This window comes from Talpa europaea, assembly GCF_964194135.1.
Source record: "Talpa europaea genome assembly, chromosome: 9".
In the NCBI taxonomy this organism is placed as follows: domain Eukaryota; kingdom Metazoa; phylum Chordata; class Mammalia; order Eulipotyphla; family Talpidae; genus Talpa; species Talpa europaea.
This window is the reverse complement of record NC_140076.1, coordinates 13,889,050-13,911,208: the sequence shown is the minus strand read 5'-3', so window position 1 is coordinate 13,911,208 and position 22,159 is coordinate 13,889,050. Positions and strand designations below refer to the sequence as shown.

At 38.3% G+C, this 22,159-nt stretch overlaps 1 protein-coding gene across 1 annotated transcript in view; it reads right to left on the bottom strand.

Annotated features, from left to right (window-relative positions):
• Positions 1 to 5,534: 5,534 nt before the first annotated feature.
• The window catches only part of CLIC4 (chloride intracellular channel 4), a gene marked incomplete at both ends in the record, with an annotated part of 48,858 nt that continues 32,233 nt past the window's right edge, over positions 5,535 to 22,159 (bottom strand). Inside the window, 4 exons of the mRNA XM_084243133.1 lie at positions 5,535 to 5,699; positions 6,443 to 6,624; positions 11,710 to 11,816; positions 18,956 to 19,081. Coding sequence (XP_084099259.1) covers positions 5,535 to 5,699; positions 6,443 to 6,624; positions 11,710 to 11,816; positions 18,956 to 19,081 — 580 coding nt within the window. The remainder of the gene's footprint in view (positions 5,700 to 6,442; positions 6,625 to 11,709; positions 11,817 to 18,955; positions 19,082 to 22,159) is intronic.

The window sequence follows — 22,159 nt, the reverse complement described above, 5'->3', positions numbered from 1 at the left end:
GCTGAGGGGAGCAGTGGGTAGACGGGGAGAGGTCTGCTGCTCACGTGGGTCACCTCCCTGGCCAGGGATTGAACTTGTGCTGCAGTGGCTGCTGACAGCTTCACAGTGCTGCATCTTGACCCCTTGCACCACCAGGGAGGCCCCTACCTGGTATGATTTTAGTCCTTCAAAATCTGTTGAGGCATGCTGTATGGCCCAGATCTGCTTAGCTAAGTTTTCTGTGCACTTGAAAGAAGGTGCATGCTCCGATTGTGGGACATAGTGTTCCAGCATCAAATGGGTCAAGTTGTTAGTTATTCAAACCTGCTATTCCCTGAGGTTGTGTGTTTCTTGCTCTATCAGTTATACTAAGAGCTGTATTTTAAAATCTCCAATTGTGACAGGGCATTTCTTTCTCCTTCATTAGAGGTAGACATTATTAGATGCATGTACGTTAAGGACTGTTGCATCTTCCAAGCAAATCTTTCATTGTGAAAGGAATTATAAAGTACGCTTCATTCCTAGTCAGTCTTGCTTTCAAAGCTTACTTTGTATGATAAATGGTCGGTTTACTGGATTATCCCATCCTTCCAACTTTTCTGTTCTTAGTTTCTTGTTAACAGTACATACCGGATGTGGTATTTTTACCCCATTTGATACTGACTTGAAATCAGTTTAGCACACTGGCATCTAATCTAACAGCTAACCGCGGGCCCCTTTTCCAGTTACCTGTCCTCGCCTTTGTTGCTGTAGTCCTTTGTCCTGCTTTCCTTAGAAATCATTTTTCAAAAACTCTTTCCCCCTTGAATCTGATTTTAAGCTACTTATGCAGGACTATTTTAAATTACCCAAGACATCCTATTTAGCTATGATTGATTGTAGTTTTCTGAAATGAGTACTTTTACTACTTGTTAATTCCAATTTCCTCCCTTCCACTCTTCTCCCGTTGTTACATATTCCACGTTACTCCTTCGAAGTACGTGTACGTAACTGTGGGGTGTCTTCAAGATCTCACTGCTGTATTGTTTGATCTGTTTGTTCATCTTTGCCCGCATTACTTCCCCTTCCATTGCCCTTCAGTCCTCCTCTGGTTCTGTACTTTCTACCTGAAATCATTTCTTTGGGCTGCAGACCTTCCTTTTGATGTTTTTGATAACACAAAACTGCTGGTGCCAACTTCTCTTTCAGCTTTTGTCTGAAAATGGTTTTATTTTGCCTTTACTTTTGAGACTATTTTCTTTTATATATATATATTTTAAAGATTTATTTTTATACAAAAACTGGGGTACAAGCCAGATGTGCAGGAGGGTGAGAGGATTCACCAGAGATAGAACAGGCAGATTGATGAAATACACCGTGAGGAGAGCAGCAGGCAAGACAGGAGAGGTCTGCTGTGCCATGTGGTATTCCGGCCAGTAGGCTGGGATCAAACCCGCACTGCAGAGGCTGCGGACAGCTTCACAGTGTGGTGCTCAACCACCTGCACCACTAGGGAGGCCCCACTATTTTCGTTAAGTATGGAATTCTAGGTTGGCAGAATTTTCCCAGCACTTTAAAGAGTTCCCTGTCTTGGCTTCCAAAGGTTGTCTGAAAAGTCAGTCATTGATTTTATTGCTGTCCTTCCAAAGATTATGGTGTCATTTCTATCTGGCTGTCCTTACATTCTCTTTGATTTTCTGCAGCTATCACCTTGTCTACTAATTCTTAGTGTGGTTAACATAAAGTGATTATATTGGTTTTTGTTCCTCAATCTTGTATTTAATCCTGCTAAATTTTATTTCTGATAGCAGGGTATTTAGGTTTTTTAAAAATGTATATGCATCATCTGCAAAGAAGAATCCTTTGGCCACTTTCTTCCCCATTCCTGATTTTCTTACCAGTTTTTCTACACTGGTGAGGATGCCTTATAACAAAGTACCTGTGGATACAGCTGTGGCAATTCTGCCTTACTCCAGGCTTCAACGAGAGTGTTTCTATTTCATTTTACGTATGAAATTTGCTGCAGGCTCTTGGCAGATGTCTTTACCGACTTAAAAAAAAAAAAAATTTTTAAATCTCTAGTTCTATTTGCTAAGAATGAGTATCATGAATGTTTTCAAATTATTCTATGCACCTTATGAGATGAAGATATGGTCTTTCTCCTTTAATTTATTAAATGTATTAAATGTGCTAAATCACCCATTCAAAAGGAAAAAAGGAATCTCAAAACACTTTAACCCCAAATTGTTACTTAGTTTTATGAGAGAGGAAAAAAAGAACCTTTTATGATAGTGAAAATATACTTTATTTTTTTAATACAATAGCTGCCAGCAATATACTGGTTCCAGAGAGAGAAAAGAAAATATAAGCATTTCATAATTTGCTTTCATTTGCCTTTTCAAGTAATTCAAAAGGAAATACTCCAATTCTATTCAACTTTGTGACCTGGGGAGTTGAAATTATTTTCTATGATAAAAATATAATTTTGATGGCCCCAACCTTCATATCCTGTAAAGAATGGAATTTTTTAAACCCATTTAGTGTATCAATGATGAATGCTTCCCTCTCTTTAAATCAAATACCAATTATAACCACTAAGAAATTGGTTAATCAACAAACTTGATGAAATATGTATCAAAATGTCATGAAAAAATACATTTCCATTACTTCTCATCTTTACCTTGTAGGTATTTTCTAAATGGATGTATTTTAATGCACAGAAATAAAGGCTATCTACATGCAACTCTGGAGAGGTAAAGTAAAACTTCTAAATTCTAGCGTTGATCAATTTAGTGTAAGAATAAATGTCAGAAATCTCTCAGCTGTATACAGATTGCTCAAGGGCTTAAGATAATTAACTAAGACAAAGTTACCCAGTAATAAAATCTTAAATGAATTTTGTCACAAGTCAACAATCCTAATAAAAGATAACAAAACTATACAGAAAATCTGCATCTACATTTTAAAAAGTTATTACCAACTGAAATAGTAGAGAGCTTTCCAACTGTTCAATACAAAAATTTCTCAAAATCCCTTAGGAAAATAGAACTTCCATTCAGACTCCAATCTTCTTGTTGAAGTGGAACAGAAGAAGGGCTTTACATGAAAGGGAAATGATTCAGTAGTTGTAAAAATAATATCAGATGATTTCTCCTATGTCAACCATAACAAAGTGCAAATGAACTGCCATGAAAACCTCTGTGTCTCAAATCTCCCCAAGATTTTAAGCTATGTCGTCGCTACAAATATAAGATGGAGTAAAAAGTACTTTCTAGAATCATCCTTTTTACTAGAGCTTCTGTCCATTTGCCAATTCCAATTTCATTTGACTTCCCTGATAAAGTAATAAGATCGTCTTTCTACAGAGAAAAATAATTCTGCCTTCATCAAAATCGTAACAGATAGACCTGCCTTTGAACCCCCAGAAGGACAGCCAAGTATAACCACGGGATAGACAAGGTTTTAAAGTAATGAAGAGGATAAAGATCCAAAGTGAAAATTCTTCACAACTTGAGTTTCAGAATGTGTTCCCATCACTGCTTTTCGGACTGTGGTCCTCTACTCGGAACCAATTATCCAGCAGCCATTTGAAAGGAAAGGCACCCCCCCCCCTTCACAGGAATCTTTTTGACTTTCAGCTCCGCTGCTGCGAGGTTCAATACCGTTGGATCGCCACGCGGCCACTGTTTAAAAAGGTGGGTGACAGCAATGGCGACTGCCTGCATACTGGTGCAGATGTGTCATTTTCACCCACCCGTGCTACCACTCTAGAATTTCTTAACAGAAAACCTGATAGTGCTTCTCCCTGAAACCAGATAAATCATCATCCAATATTTAGATACAAAGAAGTGGGTGCCCAAACTTTTGATCAGCAGTAGGGAGTTAAGAAAGGTCTGACAATGACATCTCCCTGAGCTAAAGGGATCCAATCTGGAGCTTTTCTTACCCTCTATACCAAGAAATCACTGCTAGGTTAAAAGATGTGACATGTTTATAAATCAGGCTGCTCGCTTCCCTAAAGCAGTGCTTACTAAATGTTAGCATATCAGAAGGGGAAGGCATTGCCATTTTAAAGCAATATACTTAAAATTTCCAAAAGCAGCCTGTGAGAAATAGCACTTCTTAAACAAGTTAGGTATAAAACATTTACCAGAAACATGTTATAGTTTTTAATCAGTCTTTGGAGTAGCATTTAGAAAGTCCATTTAAAAACAAAATGAATAAATACGTAGCAAGCTTGTTTTATTTTCACCTAGCTCATCCTCTCTTGTTAGAGCACAAATAATTGGTGGTTTAGGACTTAAATTTAAGAACAAGCAACCACACCAAGTGCTATTCCTTAATGTGGCTCTAGGGAAAACTTAACTGAAATGCAATGACTGAGTTGAGGCAAGCCCATGGTAAATTCCTACTCACTGTAACAACTATAATTTAGTCCAAAAAGGTTGAGCCATCCGCTCTACCCTAAGTCTACCAGCAAACAGGGCCGGAATGGGATAGCTGGTAGTTGATGTGTTTGTCTGGTTTCTGATTCAGAGTGTCATGGGCCAGTATGCCTTAGAAACAAAAATCTACTTCACATCTTGACAAACTCACCCTACATCTCTCAGGTAAATTTCTATAGGTGTTAATTTCCATATGACTCCTCATTGTACTGCTATAGTTAAATCAACTAAATATCAGTTTATGTAGTGTTGCTCAAAAGATCTATGAATGGCAAGGTCCAGATTTACCTAAAGGTCTTCTTTCACCTAAAAATGAGGAAGCAATAATGTCCCAAATGAATGGCACTGGGCAAACTACATCTAACAACACGTTGAGACAGAGCAGATCAGGTGCTGGGTGGCTTCTTATTGATAGAAAAATGCTTGAGAAAGGTCTTGAGAATATCATCCCTCCCTCTGAACTTTCAGCTTCTACAGTGTCAGATGTTATCATTGGTATGGAGGATAAATGCTTGTAGGCAAAAGTTAAAAATCCATGTACAAAGCAAAATAGCAAAACCTCTAGTGACTTTCTGCAGAAGGCTCTCTTCTCAGGTGGTGTCAACCTTTAGTTTGCATCCAGGATAGACTAAACTGAAACACAAGATTTTGATACAGTAGCAATCCTTTCACATACTCTTAGTAAATATTATAAACTTTCAAAAATACATAAATATTCCTTGTACCATGCATTATGCACCAGTTTGGGGATGACTGATGAGGTCATGGTTACTATTTCAACAATTAAACATTGCACCTCAAAAGTTCTGCCATCTGTACACAGTGATGGACACAGCGGTGAGGGCTCCAGAGAGGTGGCAACTACCTTTAAAGTGAAAAGTTTACAATGGAGTGTCTCCAAATTAGAGAGGAGGGGTGGTAGGCAGGGTAACAGAACTTCAAAATAATACTGCTTAGGAGTGTATATTTAAAGATAGCTACTATGCCTTGTCTATCCTTGACCCTAATCTCCAATAACTGCATGTTCATGCAAAATAAAACTTCTACTTTATAGGAAGAGGAGCAGTCTGCTAGGAAAAGCATATTCTTAGTCGGGGAAGATGAGAAGACATCTCTCTTGTAAGTGCTACTCTATTTGGTAAGTCTTTTGGCGACATCACTATATGCTATTTCAACCTCCTTATCACTGGGACAGGTATTGGTGAACTCATCCCGACTATAAGCATTAGTTAAGTATCTCCAGATGCCAGTCATTCCTTTCGGAATGTCAAAGTTGCGATATTTCTTGGCCACCACCTGCAATACAGAGAGATCACAAGTTAAGATTTATTGTCTGTATCTAATAAACCAGAGACACATATCTGATTTGAGGGTAAGTTATTAATTTTGTGACTCTCTGAGAAACTGCTTCTATATGAAAAGAAGTCTGTCACTGTCTTTGCAACTAGACATTTAAACGATGGCAAGGACTATAAACCACACGGGAGATTACAAAGTGTGACAGGGGTTACAGTTGTCAGCCCTGGCCGTCCAGGGAGACTGCTGAGTTTAGAAATCGCTGGCTACATACTTTCAAACACACATTCTTTTAGATCCGTCTTCCTGGTCTTGAGCTTTACTGCACAACTAGTATTTATTACTAGTCTATTTAGTACATTGTCTCACAAAGTCAATGCTCAGTAAGTATTTTTTATCTTGGACAGAAAAAGCCAGGTGATCACAGAACAAAATTTGACTATGTAAATCAGCACAGCAAACACCAATTCTAAGTTACTTACTACACCTTTGAATTTTTACACAGTCAATCCAAAAAGAAATTCCTTTTTCATATACCTCAATTTTAAGACACTAAATTTTTCATTTCACCTACTTAACATTAGGGTGCTTAAACTGTTGCCTAAAGCATCATTAAGTTACACTTTTTTGGAGAGGTGGGGTGTGGGCTCCTAGTCAGACGATCAGATAAGTCTCCACCGGAAGGAAGTGCTCTCTCAGTAAAGAGTCCAAGTCTAGTGGCAGTGGGGCACCCTCAGGCCTACCTTGACAATGTGCAGTTTGGGCAGCAGGTTGCAGTCGGCTAATGTCATTTCATTGCCGTCCAGAAATTTACGTGTCGAAGACTTAATGTCCTCCATGCTATTCTCATCGATTTCATCAGGGAGGGGAGAATTCAGATACTCATCCAGTTTCTGGAGTGTTTTCAAGAGACCCCTCTCCAATGCTGAAAGAAAGATGGGACAACTGTAAGAAGGAAAACCACTCACGGCCCAAAGTAGAAACGTTATTCTTTGGTCAGTAACTCCTCTTCAAAATGCCAGCATTATACTAAGCACCACAGAACAAGGCAGAGAAGGTTCCTGCACACCTGGGGCTTATTTAACACAGGGCTAAAGATGAGACAAACAAATTGATGTTTTCAGATAAATATAAAAACAAGCATTATAGTTTTTTAGACAGTGTTATCTGTAAAAATTTGTTATTAACTACATGCCCCACACTACAAACACCTTGTGGCCCAACGCAGTTCATGCTTGAAGAGAAAAAAATGGTTGAGAAAAGGCAAACCTATTGATTCAAATCTAGGGAATGAAATCTTGAGGAGAAAGAGATTCTTGCCCACAATTTTAAGTTATGCTTCCCCAGGAATTACTGCACCGGACCAGAATGTTAGTGATTTTTTTAGTTATGTCAAGATGAAGGGTTCAGACCTCTCCTGTCTCCCCTGCTGCTTCCCTCAGCAGTGTATTCAAGTAGATCCACCTGTTCTATTCCCCACTCTGTTTCTGGTGAATCCTCTGCCCTCCCCTACCCTGCTCCAGCACCTCTGGCCTACACCCCAGTTCTTGTATGCATAAATACATTTTTTAAAAAAGGGTATACTGACAAAAGCAAAGAATGATGAGTGAGTTTGATACACTTTTATCAACATAAGGAACAGCCAATAAGACAGAGCTACCACGAGATACCAATAAGCATAACCAACTTTTGAAGACAAACGGTCACAAAGGAATTCATAGTGAAAACAAAGAAAACGTCCAGATCAACCACTAGATGGCAGTATCAGGATACCAGAAAGTAGCCCCCTATTTTGTAATCTCCCTGCTGTAGTTATGTTGGGTCTCGCTAAGAAGGTATTTCAAAGGCTCCCCAAAAAATAAGAAATAAAAACCTATTAAGTGTGATAGAGGACTCACATTCAGTTTAAAACTATGAAAAATCAAAGCCTATGAAAATAGGCCCATGAATAGGCTTCTTTCTATCAGAAGCGTGGGGAAACAAACACTTTCACATTATTTGGAACATAAACTGAAGTAGACTTCTGTTAAAAAAAATTCAGCAAAACAGACCAAAATTGAAAATGCACAAACGTTTTGGCCTATTTGGAATCTAACAAGGCCATTCGCTGGCAGCATTTTGTCATTAAAAATTAAACTTGAGGGGCCTCCCTGGTGGCGCAAGGGGTTAAGTCTCAGCACTATGAAGCCATCAGCACATGTTCGATCCCCAGCCAGGGAGCTATCCACATGGTACAGCAGACCTCTCCTGTCTCACCCGCTGCTCCCCTCAGCAGTGTATTTCAGTAGATCCGCCTATTCTGCTCCCCACTCTGTCTCTGGTGAATCCTCTCACCCCCCACACCTCTGGCCTATACCCCAACTCTTGTATGCATAAATAAATAAAACTTTTTTTTAAAAAAAAAAGAAAACTTGAGACTATATAGATTATCAACAAGAAAATTAAAATCCATATTATGTAATATTAAGCAGATAGAACTATGTTTTGATATGAAAGGATTTTTACTATATAATACATGAAAAAGACAATGCCAGAATGTAAATGTACACATAAATACACATATATAATATCTACAAAATAACATTTAAAAACAAGGGTACATATTATTAGGAAGGGGTTATGTGATGTGGTTAGGAGGGGCACCATTTCATTAATGAATTTCATTAAATTTATTTTAACTTTTTCAATAAGTATACAGTATTCTCTTATATAATTTGGATAAGTAAATGCAAGGCAGAAAGAATTAATCTTACAAAAACTATCTTTGTAGAAAAACAGTAAATTACAATGAAGAAAACAAAATCATTAGTACTTATTGGATGAAGATATATTTTAAGGCTACTGCTTGTACTAATAAAGGGTACTCTCACACAACCAATTTTTTTTTTTTAAGATTTATTTATTTATACAAGAACCGAGGTACAGGCCAGATGCGCGGGAGGGTGAGAGGATTCACCAGAGACAGAGTGGGGAACAGAACAGGCAGACTGACGAAATACACTGCTGAGGGGAGCAGCGGGCGAGTCAGGAGAAGTCTGCTGTGCCATATGGGTAACTCCCTTGCCGGCCGGGAATCAAACTGGCACTGCAGGGGCTGTGGACAGCTTCACAGCGCTGCATTCAACTGCCTGCGCCACCGGGGAGGCCCTCAACCAACTCTTAAAGGCTAGGCAACCAGCGGGAAATGGGGAGAGGCAACAGTACTTTTTAAATTATTAAATACACAATACTATGTCACAGCTACAATGATACACAACTACCCTCTAATTTAAATTGGGGAGAGGGGGGAGAACGGGAGTGGGGAGGATATGAATCTTAAATAAAAAGAAACTTATCAGAAACTATGTTTCTTGCCTCCATTTAAAAATAAGAATTAGGAAGGACATTATGAAATACACCTCAGAGCAGATAATGGTAGCTTTCATCACAGCTAAATTCAGTGACCTCTTAAAAATATAAATTCCAACAGACTAGTAATTATATATTAGGTACACTTTGGAACTTATATAAATTGATTAATTATAGAACTGAAAAAATGTAGGCACTCTGGGACAGATCACACCTAATCCAACCCTACAAAAGTAATTAACCACTAATTTTTCTTTTAATGCTTCAAGGTTACATCAACTCTTATTTCCAACCAAGACTATTCTGATTTACCATGCAAAATGATAAATCCATCTCTAGTAAATTATTTATTGTCTGGGAAAATAAGGAGGTGGATCACTGGTTTCCTGGGCTTATTTAAGGCATTTAATCACACTAAAATGACAGATAAAAGACCTGCAGCAAACATATACCACGCAGCAAACATAAGGAAGACACATGAAGCCCCACAGTCATTTAGAATAGTTTCCTGAAGTCTGGTGCAATGACCACAGCCCTGTAGGGGAAGTTGCTTGGCAACTGGAATTCTTACTTATCAATAGGTAGTTTAATATAAAATCTTCTAAAACATGCACTGTGCATTCCACTATGATGTTTGTTCTCATTGTTTACAGAATTCTAAGGACAATTAAGTGTAGGTGGCTACTTAAGACAAATTGATAGGAAAAAATAGAATACAGAGTCATACTTAAATGACTCACTTTCTGCCTAATTCTCTCCCTCTACCTCAATCCCCCTACACAACTGGTTTTTCAAAGCAGACATTTTATTCCCTTTTCCTCCCCACCAAGTGGCAAAAGAAATTCAGCCTTCCACCAGCTTGTAAAAGTGACATGGAGAAATAAAACCTGACTTTAACTAAGAGAGTTTAAAGAAGCAGGCAGCAAGAGCACCTGGGCTACGAGGCTAGATAGCTTTATGAAAAGAAAAGTCACCTGCATGGAGGAAAGGCAGAACAGCAAGGACACTGTCTGTGGATCAGAAGACTCCAATGTAACTGTTTACTCAGTTTATAAAATACTTGGATAGGAACATTAGTCAGAAAAAAAAAAAAAAGCCAATTACTAAGGAAAATAATTCCCCCAAACCAGGCAGCTACAGGAACACATTTAATACATGTAAAGGAGGCCTGGACACTAGGTTTTTTCCCTTCACTGTAGAAAAAAAAATCCCATAGAGTGAATTCTATTTCCCAAACCATTGCAATTCAATAACTAAATTATAAAATACTGCAATTTAAAAATGTAATAGTCAAAAAAATACCCCAAACACCTTGGAAATCTGCCTGCTAAAATAACACAAGGAAATCAGCAGGTGTTTATAGATTTTTTTTTTTTTAAAGATGCTTATTCTTGCTTCACCCACACTAACACTTTTCCCCTTTGGTATTCTTGTTCATTTTCTGCCATAAATTTCTGTCCCAAAACAAAAACAAAACAAAATACCACACTCAATCTATCAAATTTATCTTAACCTGTGATGAGCTAAAATCTCTTTAGAGCTGGCTACATGTATAAATTCTGATTAAACACTAATCCTTTCTATAGACAGCTTTCCCCCGGAGAGAACAGGACTTACCATCCCAAAGAGAAGAAAAAGGGAATTCTTTAATGGTGGCGTTACAGCGAGGCTCGCTAAATGGGACCTCTCTCTAAGAGGCTTCCCTTCACTATATATGAGTTTAATAAATGAGATGACAGTGTTCTTTAATAAATAAGAACTGCATCTATTCCACCTAAACAATGCTCACCATGAAAATATGACCTGAAACTCAAGTCCTAGTTTTAGGATAAAGAGAAATTAGGAAGGTTAATGACTGTAAATGCCCTGTTGGAGCAGTTACAAAATTTGTGTTTTAAGGGTTATCAGTCCCAAATCCACTCAGGCTGATTTAGGCTGCTGGTACTCAACAATAAATAAAAAATACAATAATATTTTAAGTTAAGCTCTATTAATCTACTCCCACCACAACCACACAATCCATGTTTTCAATGCACTGTTAATTCTTTGCATAGATCCCTTCACATTAACTTCTCAGAAGAACATGAGAACCAATTCAATGTATATTTTATCATAGGCATATGCTAGGTATTGTCCCAATAGACTGAAACATAGGAAAACAGCAAAAGAGATTTATCATCAAATCTCTGACCGAGTCTGAAAGCCAGTTTTCAATACTTATAGGAATGACAAGACTCCAAAGTATTCATTTAAAATCACTGTGATGAAGGCCTCCCCTGGTGGCTCAGCAGTTGAGCGCTGGACTGCAAAGCTGCCCGCAGCCTCTGCAGAGCCAGTTTGATCCCCAGCCGCCTGGCGAGGGTTCCACATGGCACAGCAGACCTTTCCTGCTGCGCCCGCTGCTCCCTTCAGCAGTGTATTTCATCACTCTGCCTGTTCTGTTCCCCGCTCTGGCTCTGTTGAGTTCTCCCACCCTCCCAAGCTTCTGACTGTACCCAGTGCTTGTATAAATAAGTAAATCTTTAAAGAAAAAAAAAATTTAAAAAAAAATAAAATAACTGATGATAGGGTTTTAGGTGTTATGAATTGGAAGGGTTTCATCTTGTGGGGTTGTTTTGGGGGGTGGGGGTTGCATTTGTGATTCATGTTATTTGTTTTTTACCTTGATTAGCCTCTGGTCTTGAATTCTTGATATATGCAGAAAATTTGGCAAAGATGTCCATTCCAGCAGTGTTTGACTCTGGGTGTTTGGGTGAAAGCTTTAAGTACCTAAATAGAAAAAGTGAGAATGGATTATAGATCCTCGAAAGATACACTAGCATAAGTTCTCTCAATCAACAAACCAATACTGGGCATCTTTTATCAGTTATTAGTCTAAGAAATGCCATCACCTATTTTCCATGATATTTTCAAGATGTGTTTTTTTCCTTAGGAAGCAAAGCTCTGCACAGTGTTTTTGTTCACATATTGATATTCTTGGCAACCAAAGGGCACCCACACTCCATCCCCATTTTATAAGTCAGACTGCTGGGGAAACACTCTGCTTGCTCAGAGACCTGTGCCAAGTCAGCGGGCGTCTGGGCATCTTAGAGAGCTCCAGAGCAGCACTGTCAAGAGAACTTTCTCTCATAGAAAAATACTGCATCTAAATCGTCCAAGATGGTCACCATTAGTGATGTGTGGCTATTTGAATATTAATTTAATCACAGAATCAAACATTTGCTTCCTTGGTTGCTCTAGCCACATTTCAAGTATAGCACTTTCTCGAATAGCAGTGCCAAGTTTGGTGTGTGGGCACTGAGCCAGTCCTGTACAGCAGTTCCAGAGAAGCTGGTCAAGCATCTTGATCATCCACAGGAGGTGAAGGACAAAAATAACAGGAGGCAGATCACTCACCCCAAGTCTACACTCAGAATTTTCCACACACTTCCCAGATACTAGACTGTAAAGGGGGCGCTGAGCAAAAGCGAATATATCAGGAATTCTGTTAACTGCTCTGTTGTGTTGTTACAGTTTTTCTACTTTGAAAACAGACATGCAAGACACAACAGTTTAAAAAAAAAAACCACATACAAATGTGTGTTTTATACATTTAAATTGTGAACACATATAGTTAGTGCGTATTTCTTCCTCAAAAATGGAAAGTGGGGCCTCCCCGGTGGCACAGCGGTTGAGCGCTGGGTTGCAAAGCTGCCCGCAGCCTCTGCAGCGCCAGTTCAATCCCCCGGCCACTGGAGGGTCCCACATGGCGCACAGACCTCTCCTGCCGCCCGCTGATCCCCTCAGCAGTGTACGTCGGTCCTTCTGCCTGTTCTGCTCCCTGCTCTGGTGAATTCTCTCATCCTCCCGCGCTTCTGTCTGTACCCAGTGCTTGTATAAATAAATAAATAAATAAATCTTAAAAAAAAAAAGTTGAAAAAAGAACAATGGAAAGTGCCTGTGAAAAAGTTCAACTCCTCAGCTCCAGGGGCCAGAGCTAGAGAGAGTCTTAGCATCAATTTACGGAAGATTCACCTGCTTAAATGCTCTGCAAAAATTCACTGGAAATTTGACTTGGAGGAAATAAGACTTTGGGAAAAATCTAACATTGAACTAGTTATTTAGATTTAGTCATACATTTTAAGATGCTGTGTTGCATTTACAATCAAAAATAAAAGGGGGGTATTTTTAGAAAGAAATTTAGTTCAGTTGCAAGTTGTACTTCAGTTCAGTTTTCATATTCCTATTTTTAATGCTATTTTGAATTCTCCTAAAAATTGGACATAAGGAGAATATAAAGTATTTATTGAACACCTATATGCTCAGCTTACCTTTCTTTTTTTAAAATTTCTTTTTTTTAATTAATTTTTTAGATTTTTTTTTTTTAGATTTATTTATGCATACAAGAGCTGGGGTACAGGCCAGAGATGCGGGCGTGTGTGTGTGTGTGTGTGTGTGTGTGTGTGTGTGAGTGAGAGAGAGAGAGGATTGAGTGGGGAACAGAAATAGAGTGGGGAACAGAACAGGCAGATTGACTGAAATACACTGCTGAAGGGAGCAGCAGGTGACACAGGAGAGGTCTGCTGCGCCATGTGGCAGACCTGGCTGGCCAGGATTGAACTCGTGCAGCAGAGGCTGCAGACAGCTTCATAGGTTGTCTCTTAACCTCTTCTGCCACCAGGGAGGCCCTCAACTTACCTTTCTAATACCTCTCAATTCTTAACTCTTTCTTATAAACAAATTTATATAACAAATGTTTCAATGTGTAACTATAGTAAATAAATTTCACTTGAGTTTTTACATCTGCAACATGTAAGTAAATATTTTTTCCTAACTACAGAAAACTCACAATCTCTCTCTCTCTCCGCCCATCCTAGCGCCTACCTCCCTTTTTATTTCCTCCTCTACCTGGGCTGAAAGAGTTAACCTCAGGTTTAACATTCCTGGACTTCTCTTGGGTATAAAAACAACCAGGCTTCAGTTTAAATGTTTTCACAGCTTGTAATACAGAGCCCTCATTGACTCATTCCAAACAAAAAATAGTGCAATGAACATAAGTACCTCTTCAATACATCTACGCCTTTCTCTAGCCAAGTTTCCAAAATTCCTCTACTTTTACCCAACCAATATTTAGCTGTACCTGCTTTTGCTAGTGAAATAAACATCATAATTCTCAAAATAACTTCCAGGAAGACAGGACTGAATTAAAAATTATTTGCATATCGATTCCTCACACATACATTCATTATTCTGTGTGTCAGGCGTCACCCTGAGGATCTAAAATGACCAAATTGAAGCAAACTTACTAAACATCTATCATTTAATGAGCAAGACTTGCAGTCAGCATATCCTTATTCATATGGAGTAAGGATATGGAACACTGTTCTCAAAAGCAGGTTAAACTGGTCCTATTCTTCACCTCCATGACAAACCATTACATTTATGCTATTACTTTAATGCATACAAAACAATGTCTCCAGGAGACCATTCACCTCAATCTCTCATTTTTACTAAAGGGAAGTTATCGTCCAGAAAGCATACATACTTGGCTCCAAGTGACTAGCTAGTTAAAATTATTAACTAAAACTCAGATTTCCTGTCCCTAGGCAGGGTGTTACTTTTGCATTTGTTTCATTGCAGATCTGATCCTAACAGATAAATACTAAGCCACAGGTCCAAGATCAGCTGCCAACTTTTTTTGCATTCCCAAAACACTTGATTTTAATAAACCCACCCATTATTATAAGTTTTAGCACACAGCTTGAAAAAGCAATAATTTCCCATCATTGTATTTGTTTTAATGTTTAACAAAAGGAAGACAGATAACTAATTAAAGGTTGTGTATCAACAACAGAATGGATGTGAGCATCAACTGAGTCTTTGAGATCAGCCTTTTATTCCACATTTATTCCTCAGACTATTAATGGTAGCTAAGAATATTTCTATCCCTTTAGTAAGACCTCAGACTTTTTCTCCTTTCTCATTTAATGTAAGAATAAAGACTGGTTATATTGCCCATGAAATTATCCTAGTAAATCCTGCTTTCATTGTCTGTATTTCTCATTTTTTAAAAAAGGCTTATTAACATTTTATAGAGCTCTCCTCCAAAATTATCTAGCTTCTTTCCATTAGTAAGTTAGCCAAGTATCCAAGTCTGCTTCAGTTAGAAATCCAAGTTTCAAAGCTTTTTTAAAAAACTTTTTTTTCTGGCAAAGTAGTTCCTTCATTTAGAAACTAAAAATAAATAAATATTTTCCCCAGAGGAGAAGAGAAAGTTTCTTTGAAACCTACAGTTACACCAAGCAGCAAAAGCTCCTTCATTTAAATGTTTCATTAGTCTCTAAATTCTAAACGACTCTAGACAGTTGACCGTGTATGTAAGTCGTGATTAAATCAGGAAGTACTCGAATAAAGGCACTCTGTTCTCAGTTATCATCAAATGCCAAAACCATGTTATTAGAAATGCTAGATTCTAGCCTACCAGTTCGTACACCTCTTCTGCTTTCTCCTAACCCCATCTGGAAAACAGAAGGCTAACAATCAGGGTATGAGAAGCCATGGACAAGGACCTGAAGACCTCCCTGTCCTAGAGGATGGTCCTGTATGCCCCAAGAAGGATAAGGGGAAAAGGGGTGCATGTGCATGCGGTGGTCCCAGAAACACCTCCTCCTCCCACTCATCCTCTAGAAACAATTCTGCATGACAGAGAGTATGCTGATTGGTCAGCATCTCACATTATGGGTTCTAGAGCCCACGAAGGGGATAGCACCCCCAGTCTAAACATACTGATCCAATGCATATAAAAAATAAAAAGTCATCAGAAGTTAAACCTCACCTGCTTTTTAAAAAGGATCATTTAAATTAGGTATGACAACCACCTTCAGTCCCACTTGCTCCTCACAGTCAAGGAAACTATCTTTAGTGTCTTTCCTACCTCTCCTCCTGAGCTAGTCTTCAATTTTATACTCACTAAAGCACCATCCCAATTAAAGACATATATTACCTCTTTTATAAAACCCAAAGTAAACAAAATGAGAAACAGAACAGATGAAACATATGTTTTTGAAGTTATGCAGACCCAGCTTTGAAAAAGTTAAATGTACCAGCTATGCTACCAGTAACTGAATTCTGGAACAAATTATTTGGATTACTCATCTTCAACTTCTTCATAAAGCCTTTGAGAGGATTAATTGAGATAATCCACAAAGTAATCCACAATGACAGTGCATGACACATAATTAGCACTGGAATGTTAATTAATAGCAACAGAGGCATTAGCAACATCAAAAATATGCCCTTCTGCATAACTGAAATTTTAAAACTTTATTTAGAAGCTCTGTTCCAAATATAAACTACAACATAAACACAAGGAAAATACCCCTAGAGAGAAATGAACACACTGTAACCCTTTCTAACAGAAAGATCACTAGATTTTAAATTAGTAAAACTGAAAGAGAAGACCATCTCTGGTTAGAGTATCTCTATGAATATGCACAAGCTAAATGTTGATGAAATTGCATTCAGAAATCAAAGTGAAAATCTTTCTTGTCAATGCCCAATTCAGAAAGACAAGATGTTTTACACAACAAAGCAAAAACAGACAATTATAAACCAGAGACATCCTGCAGGGGATGAGGCGGGAGAGGGATGAGAGGGAGGGAGGGAGGGAGGAGCACAGGGGACTGTGGTGATGGTGCACGGGTGCCTTGGGGAAGGAAATTCTAGGGGGACTCAATCTGAGGGGGTCGGGGGAAGCAAATATTGCCTAAAAAATGTAAAAAATGATAAATGTAAAAATTTTTTTAAAAGTCATTTTGATTTTCTTTTTCATGTCTTTGTTTCCTAGAATTCCAAATGCCAAATATTTATATTTTCCAAAATATTTCACATAAGCATGTGTTACTTACTGAATCATGAAATAATAAAAGCAATCAACAAATTTCCCAAAATTAAAAAAAAAAGATGTTTTACAGAACACTGCTTGCCAAGAAATCAAATTATTTTGATGCTAGTTCTACTCTTTCCTCACTGTCTATACCTCTCAAAAAAAATAAGGGGTTACGAAAATTCCTTATTTATGTGGTTGTTAATCCTGCTGCTGTTGTTGAAGAACAGAAGAGAGTATGGGAAAACAGTCCATTGACTTAAATTTGACTGTTATCAACACACTAATTTAAAAAATTTAAATATTCTTGAAAGGATTTGTACAGACAATGCTTTAAAACAAAATGCAGTTTCCTTTACAGAGAATGAATAAGTGGTTTAAACTGCCTATGATCTAACATTGACAGATGATCTACAGTTACATGGGAGGGACATCACTTTCATCAGTATCTGAGGACAAGGTAGCAAATATAGAACTTTCTTCCGGGTTGACAGACTTCTAAAGAATAAAAGGGAATCTACTAGGTTCTATGATGCATGTTCATAATAGTTTCTTACTGATATGTGTAAAACTTCAATTTGTATTTTACGAAGATCCAAGCTTTGATTTATTGTACTCTAATTATACACATATTCATGGCCTGGAGGAAAAGTCAGGATACAGCAACTTTATTGGGGATGGAAGGAAGGTTTGGGTGCCTAAAAAGTAGACATAAAAGATGTCTTAGACTCTTAAGTAGAAAGAAAGAAAGGCAGAAAATAAGCTCTAAGCACACAGGATTAAGATGAAATTTTAGAAATGAGAGATTGCTAAAAACAGAGGGCAATTGTGTTCACAAAAGACGGGCAAGCCATAGACACAGCCATATTCCTACTAGCAGCCCTGTGGCCTACCACCCCAACCCTGCCTGTCACATGCTCCAGCCCCACGCCTTCACGTTCCCAAAAAGGAACACTACTGAAAATTATTCTCCTGCCTCAAATGCCTGTCACACCTTCATTCACCTGCCTAATATCACTTTGTTTTTAAAATAAAGTTTAATTCAAGTGTTATTTCTTCTCTAAAACCTTTCCTGAGTCCACTCACTTTCCCACAACACCATGCTGCGTCCATATTTTACTGTGCCCTGTGAGTGCAGCGCTGGTGTCTCACGCGCTTCTGTATCCAAAGAGCTTTGTAGTCCACACAGTGTTTGCTGAATGAATGAATGGGATATTGAGTAACCAATCATTTTAGTGCCCTCAGATCCAATAACCCCATTTCTAGGAAATGTATCTGGATATGGAGGGTAAGAGTCAAGTCAACTAGCAAGAAAGGCTTGGGCCAGAAGAAAAGAGTAATTTGTGTTTTCAGGATAACGACACTGGAAAGCCTGACAGAAACCAATTATGTTTTGAACCCATGCTAAGAGTACATTATAATGCAAAACTGCATAGTTGCGATATAGGTCACTGTTGTAGTATACATGTTCCCCAATTTCCTCAAGTGTACCTCACATGATAGCAAATAGCTGGGTACTTTAAAATTGCTAACTATGTGGATTACTATGCAGGATAGTAATCCTGGGACACCTTAAAAAGTAAATAAATAAAAACTGAATCCCAGGACACCTTCTGAAAATAAAAAGTTGGTTCCCTTGGGTGGTAGTTTTAGAAAGTTACCTTTAAATGGCCTGACAGGAAATCCTCAGAAGCCTGTACCACACCCCTGCTTAGACATTCTGGCCAGGTTCACTGACCCTGCCTTTCTTCATCTCTTCTCCTCCCTAAACATCTCTCTCAGGTTTGGGACCTATATCCCTCAGATAACCAGTCCTTCCTGACTTATCTCACATGTCCCAAACCTACTTTGACCAGATTGCAACCTTTCTGGGTATGGCTAATTGGCCTAATCAGAGGTCAATTCTGAATGTGTGTAGCTTTATTATAATGAATGAAGAGAAGCCCATTTCAACTTAATGTTGTGAGAATTTGGCTCAAGTTCAGATAAGACAAAGCTTTAAAGAGATGGAAATATTGCCATGCTTATTTTCTTTGATACTCACTTGGGAGGGCACAAGACTTCTTCAAGAAATTCTTCAATCTTATTTACATCCGTTTTGACTTCATTGTTGAAAGTTATAAATGGTGGGTGGGTCCCGGGAGCCAAGTTCTGCAAGTCTGCAGGCTTCCTGTTAGGCAAAATAGTGGTCAAAACCATTTTTTACTTTAACTGAGAAGGCAACAATACTCTAAATTTTAAAGTATGTAAAAATAAATAACAGTATTTTTTCCACTACTTATAACAGCTGCCAGGGTACCCTAATAAGAAGCAAATTCCACAAAGCATTTCATTTAAAGAAAATTAAGTCTTTGATTTTAACCAAAAAACAAAGACCTTCATTCTTACTCTACATTTAACTGAGCTGCTCATTAGAAATGGGGGTAAAATGGGGGGGAGGGGAAGAAGGGCAGGAGGGACAAAGAGTTAGTAAAATCATCTCTGATCTCAATTCTGGCCCCAACTCTGTGTTAAAATGGATTAACTGTAACATCTCCAGGCCTTCTTTATTTGGTAAAATAAGGAAGAAGCGCAACTAATTCCGACAGTGCTTTTCAATGATAAAATTCCAAATTCGGGTGCTATCTCCTTTCCATTTTCCTACAAGCCCAGACTCAATAGGGGGAAAAAAATCACCAGATTTGACCATCTAATAATACAATTACTTCAATATATAAAATATGAAAGCACATCCAATGGGGAAGTACAACACAGAATGAGTAAGATGTTATAGTGAACAAGAATAAAATATATATCAGACAAGGATTTTGTCCAAATTCTTTTTTCAAAAAAAGATTTATTTATTTATGCATACAAGAGCTGGGGTGCAGGCCAGAGATGCGGGGGTGAGAGGATTCACCAGAGACAGAGCTGGGAACAGAACAGGCAGATTGACTGAAATACACTGCTGAGGGGAGCAACAGGAGAGACAGGAGAGGTCTGCCTCACCATGTGGGTTGCTCCCTGGCCGGCCGAGGATCAAACTCCTGCTACTGAGGCTTTGGATTGCTTCATAGTGTGGTGCTTTAACCCCTTGCACCACCAGGGAGGCCCCCTCCAAATTCATTTTAAAAGTCATCAAAAAATCAAACAGGTGTGGTCCAAAAGAAATTGATAAGCAATAAATAAAATAACACATGAAAAAAATGTCAAAGCCAACAGTTGCCAAAGAAATTAAAAACTAAACAATGAAAACATTTTCCTATTAGGAAAAACTAAAAATACATAAGACACTGAAAATGATGGGGAAAACTGGTATGTTTACTTTTACCAATAACAAGGAATGTCAGTCCTACCCTATTACAAAGCAAAATGGCCCACTTCAGCCCACTAGTGAGCCCTCTCAACACTCAGCACTATCAAGCTATCTCCAGCATTGTGGCATGAGCTCAATCCCTGGCCAGGGAGATGACCCACATGGCACAGCAGACCTCTCCTGTCTAACCTGCTGCTCCCCTCAGCAGTGTGTTTCAGTAGATCTGCCTATTCTGCTCCCCACTCTGTCTCTGGTGGGTCCTCGTACCACTACCAGCCCCCCCCCCAAGCCTCTGGCACATACCCGGCTCTTGTATGCATAAATAACAAAAAATAAATCTTAAAAAAAAAAAAAAAAAAACAGAACCCAAGCTCCAAAAGACTTTAAAAGTCAAGATCTGATTTGATTTTCAACTGTGATTCTTTCACTGAGCCTTATTTGGTCTGACAAGGTCAAGTTGAACACAAAATGATAGGAATACATAAAGCTTGTGTTCCAGAGCAATATTTATTGAAATACTGAAGTATGCCTTCAGTATGGTTTCTTTGGGTTACTCCTTTTTACTTATCATCCTGGCAACCTGTTCTTTGATCACTAAAAGGTCCAGCATATCCAAGACCTGAGTATCCTTGGTCTTTAAGTAATCCACTCATTCTCACTCACAGACTCAAATCGGTTCCCACTTTAATTTCTTTCCTCCTCAACTCACAAAGACTGTTTACATAATCAAGAGTACAGAAACCCTAACAATTTAGGGTTTACATATTTATTTTCAAGTCTTAAGATTTTCAAGTTAAAAAAAAGTAGCACAAAGGTAAGAACAGTATTTCATCACAATAAATAGAGCTAAAAAAATTGCATAAGAGAAAGAATACACACATCTCCCATAAATGATGCTAGTAATAAGCAAAAATATTCTCTATATACATGTGTGTATATATGTATACATGAGAAAATACTTTTCTCATTTCAAAATGAGAATTTTGAGAATTATTTCAAAATGAGGATTAATAAATATATCCATCAACATTTTTATGATTAACAGCCCATAAATGCTTAAATGTAAGGTAATAACATATTTGTGTTTTGTATAAATAAATATTTTATGAACAGGGTAAAGGAAGGAAGAGATCGATGCATTAAATTACACCTGGTGGAAAGTGGCAAAATAAATAAGCTATTATTTCTATAATAAATTATGACAGTTGAAGCTCTTTAAACAAAAATACTTATTACAGAAGGGCTAAAATTAGCGCATGAGAAGAAAGCATCAAAGAACCTCCTTAAAGTCCCAAATTAAAGGGTTCTGTCATGCCCCCCAGCAATGTGACCAAATAAATCACAACCTCTTTATCCAAATTTTCTTATCTGTCCTATGGATATAAGACCTGCTTAGTATAGAAAGATCATATATTACGTAATGTCTGTGAAAGTGAGTCAAATAAAAGTATGCAAATGAAAGTCATGACTGCTTTGGGAATCACATTAACAGAGCCTTAGACAGGAGTGGGACTGGCAGTCTCACTTGATCCTCTGAGTGTGATGGTTCAAAATGATTTTCTAGCCTGAACTGATTGGTAATAAAAAAAATCTGATTAATATAAAAATATGTAAGTACAATGAAATCAACATATGATCACCAAATCCATCTTGTTTCTGCTGAAAAGCTATATAGGTTTTGGGCCTCCCTGGTGACTCAAGGGGTTAAGGCGCAACCTATGGAGCTATTCACAGCCACTGCAGCATGTGTTCGATCCCCAGCCAGGGAGCTACCAACATGGTGCAGCAGACCTCTTCTGTCTAGCCCACTGCTCCCCTCAGCAGTGTATTTCAGTCAATCTGCCTGTTCTGCTCCCCCCCCGTCTCTCGTGAATCCTCTCACCCCTCAACACCTCTGGCCTGTACCCCTGCTCTTGTATGCATAAATAAATAAATCTTTTTTTTAAAAAAAAA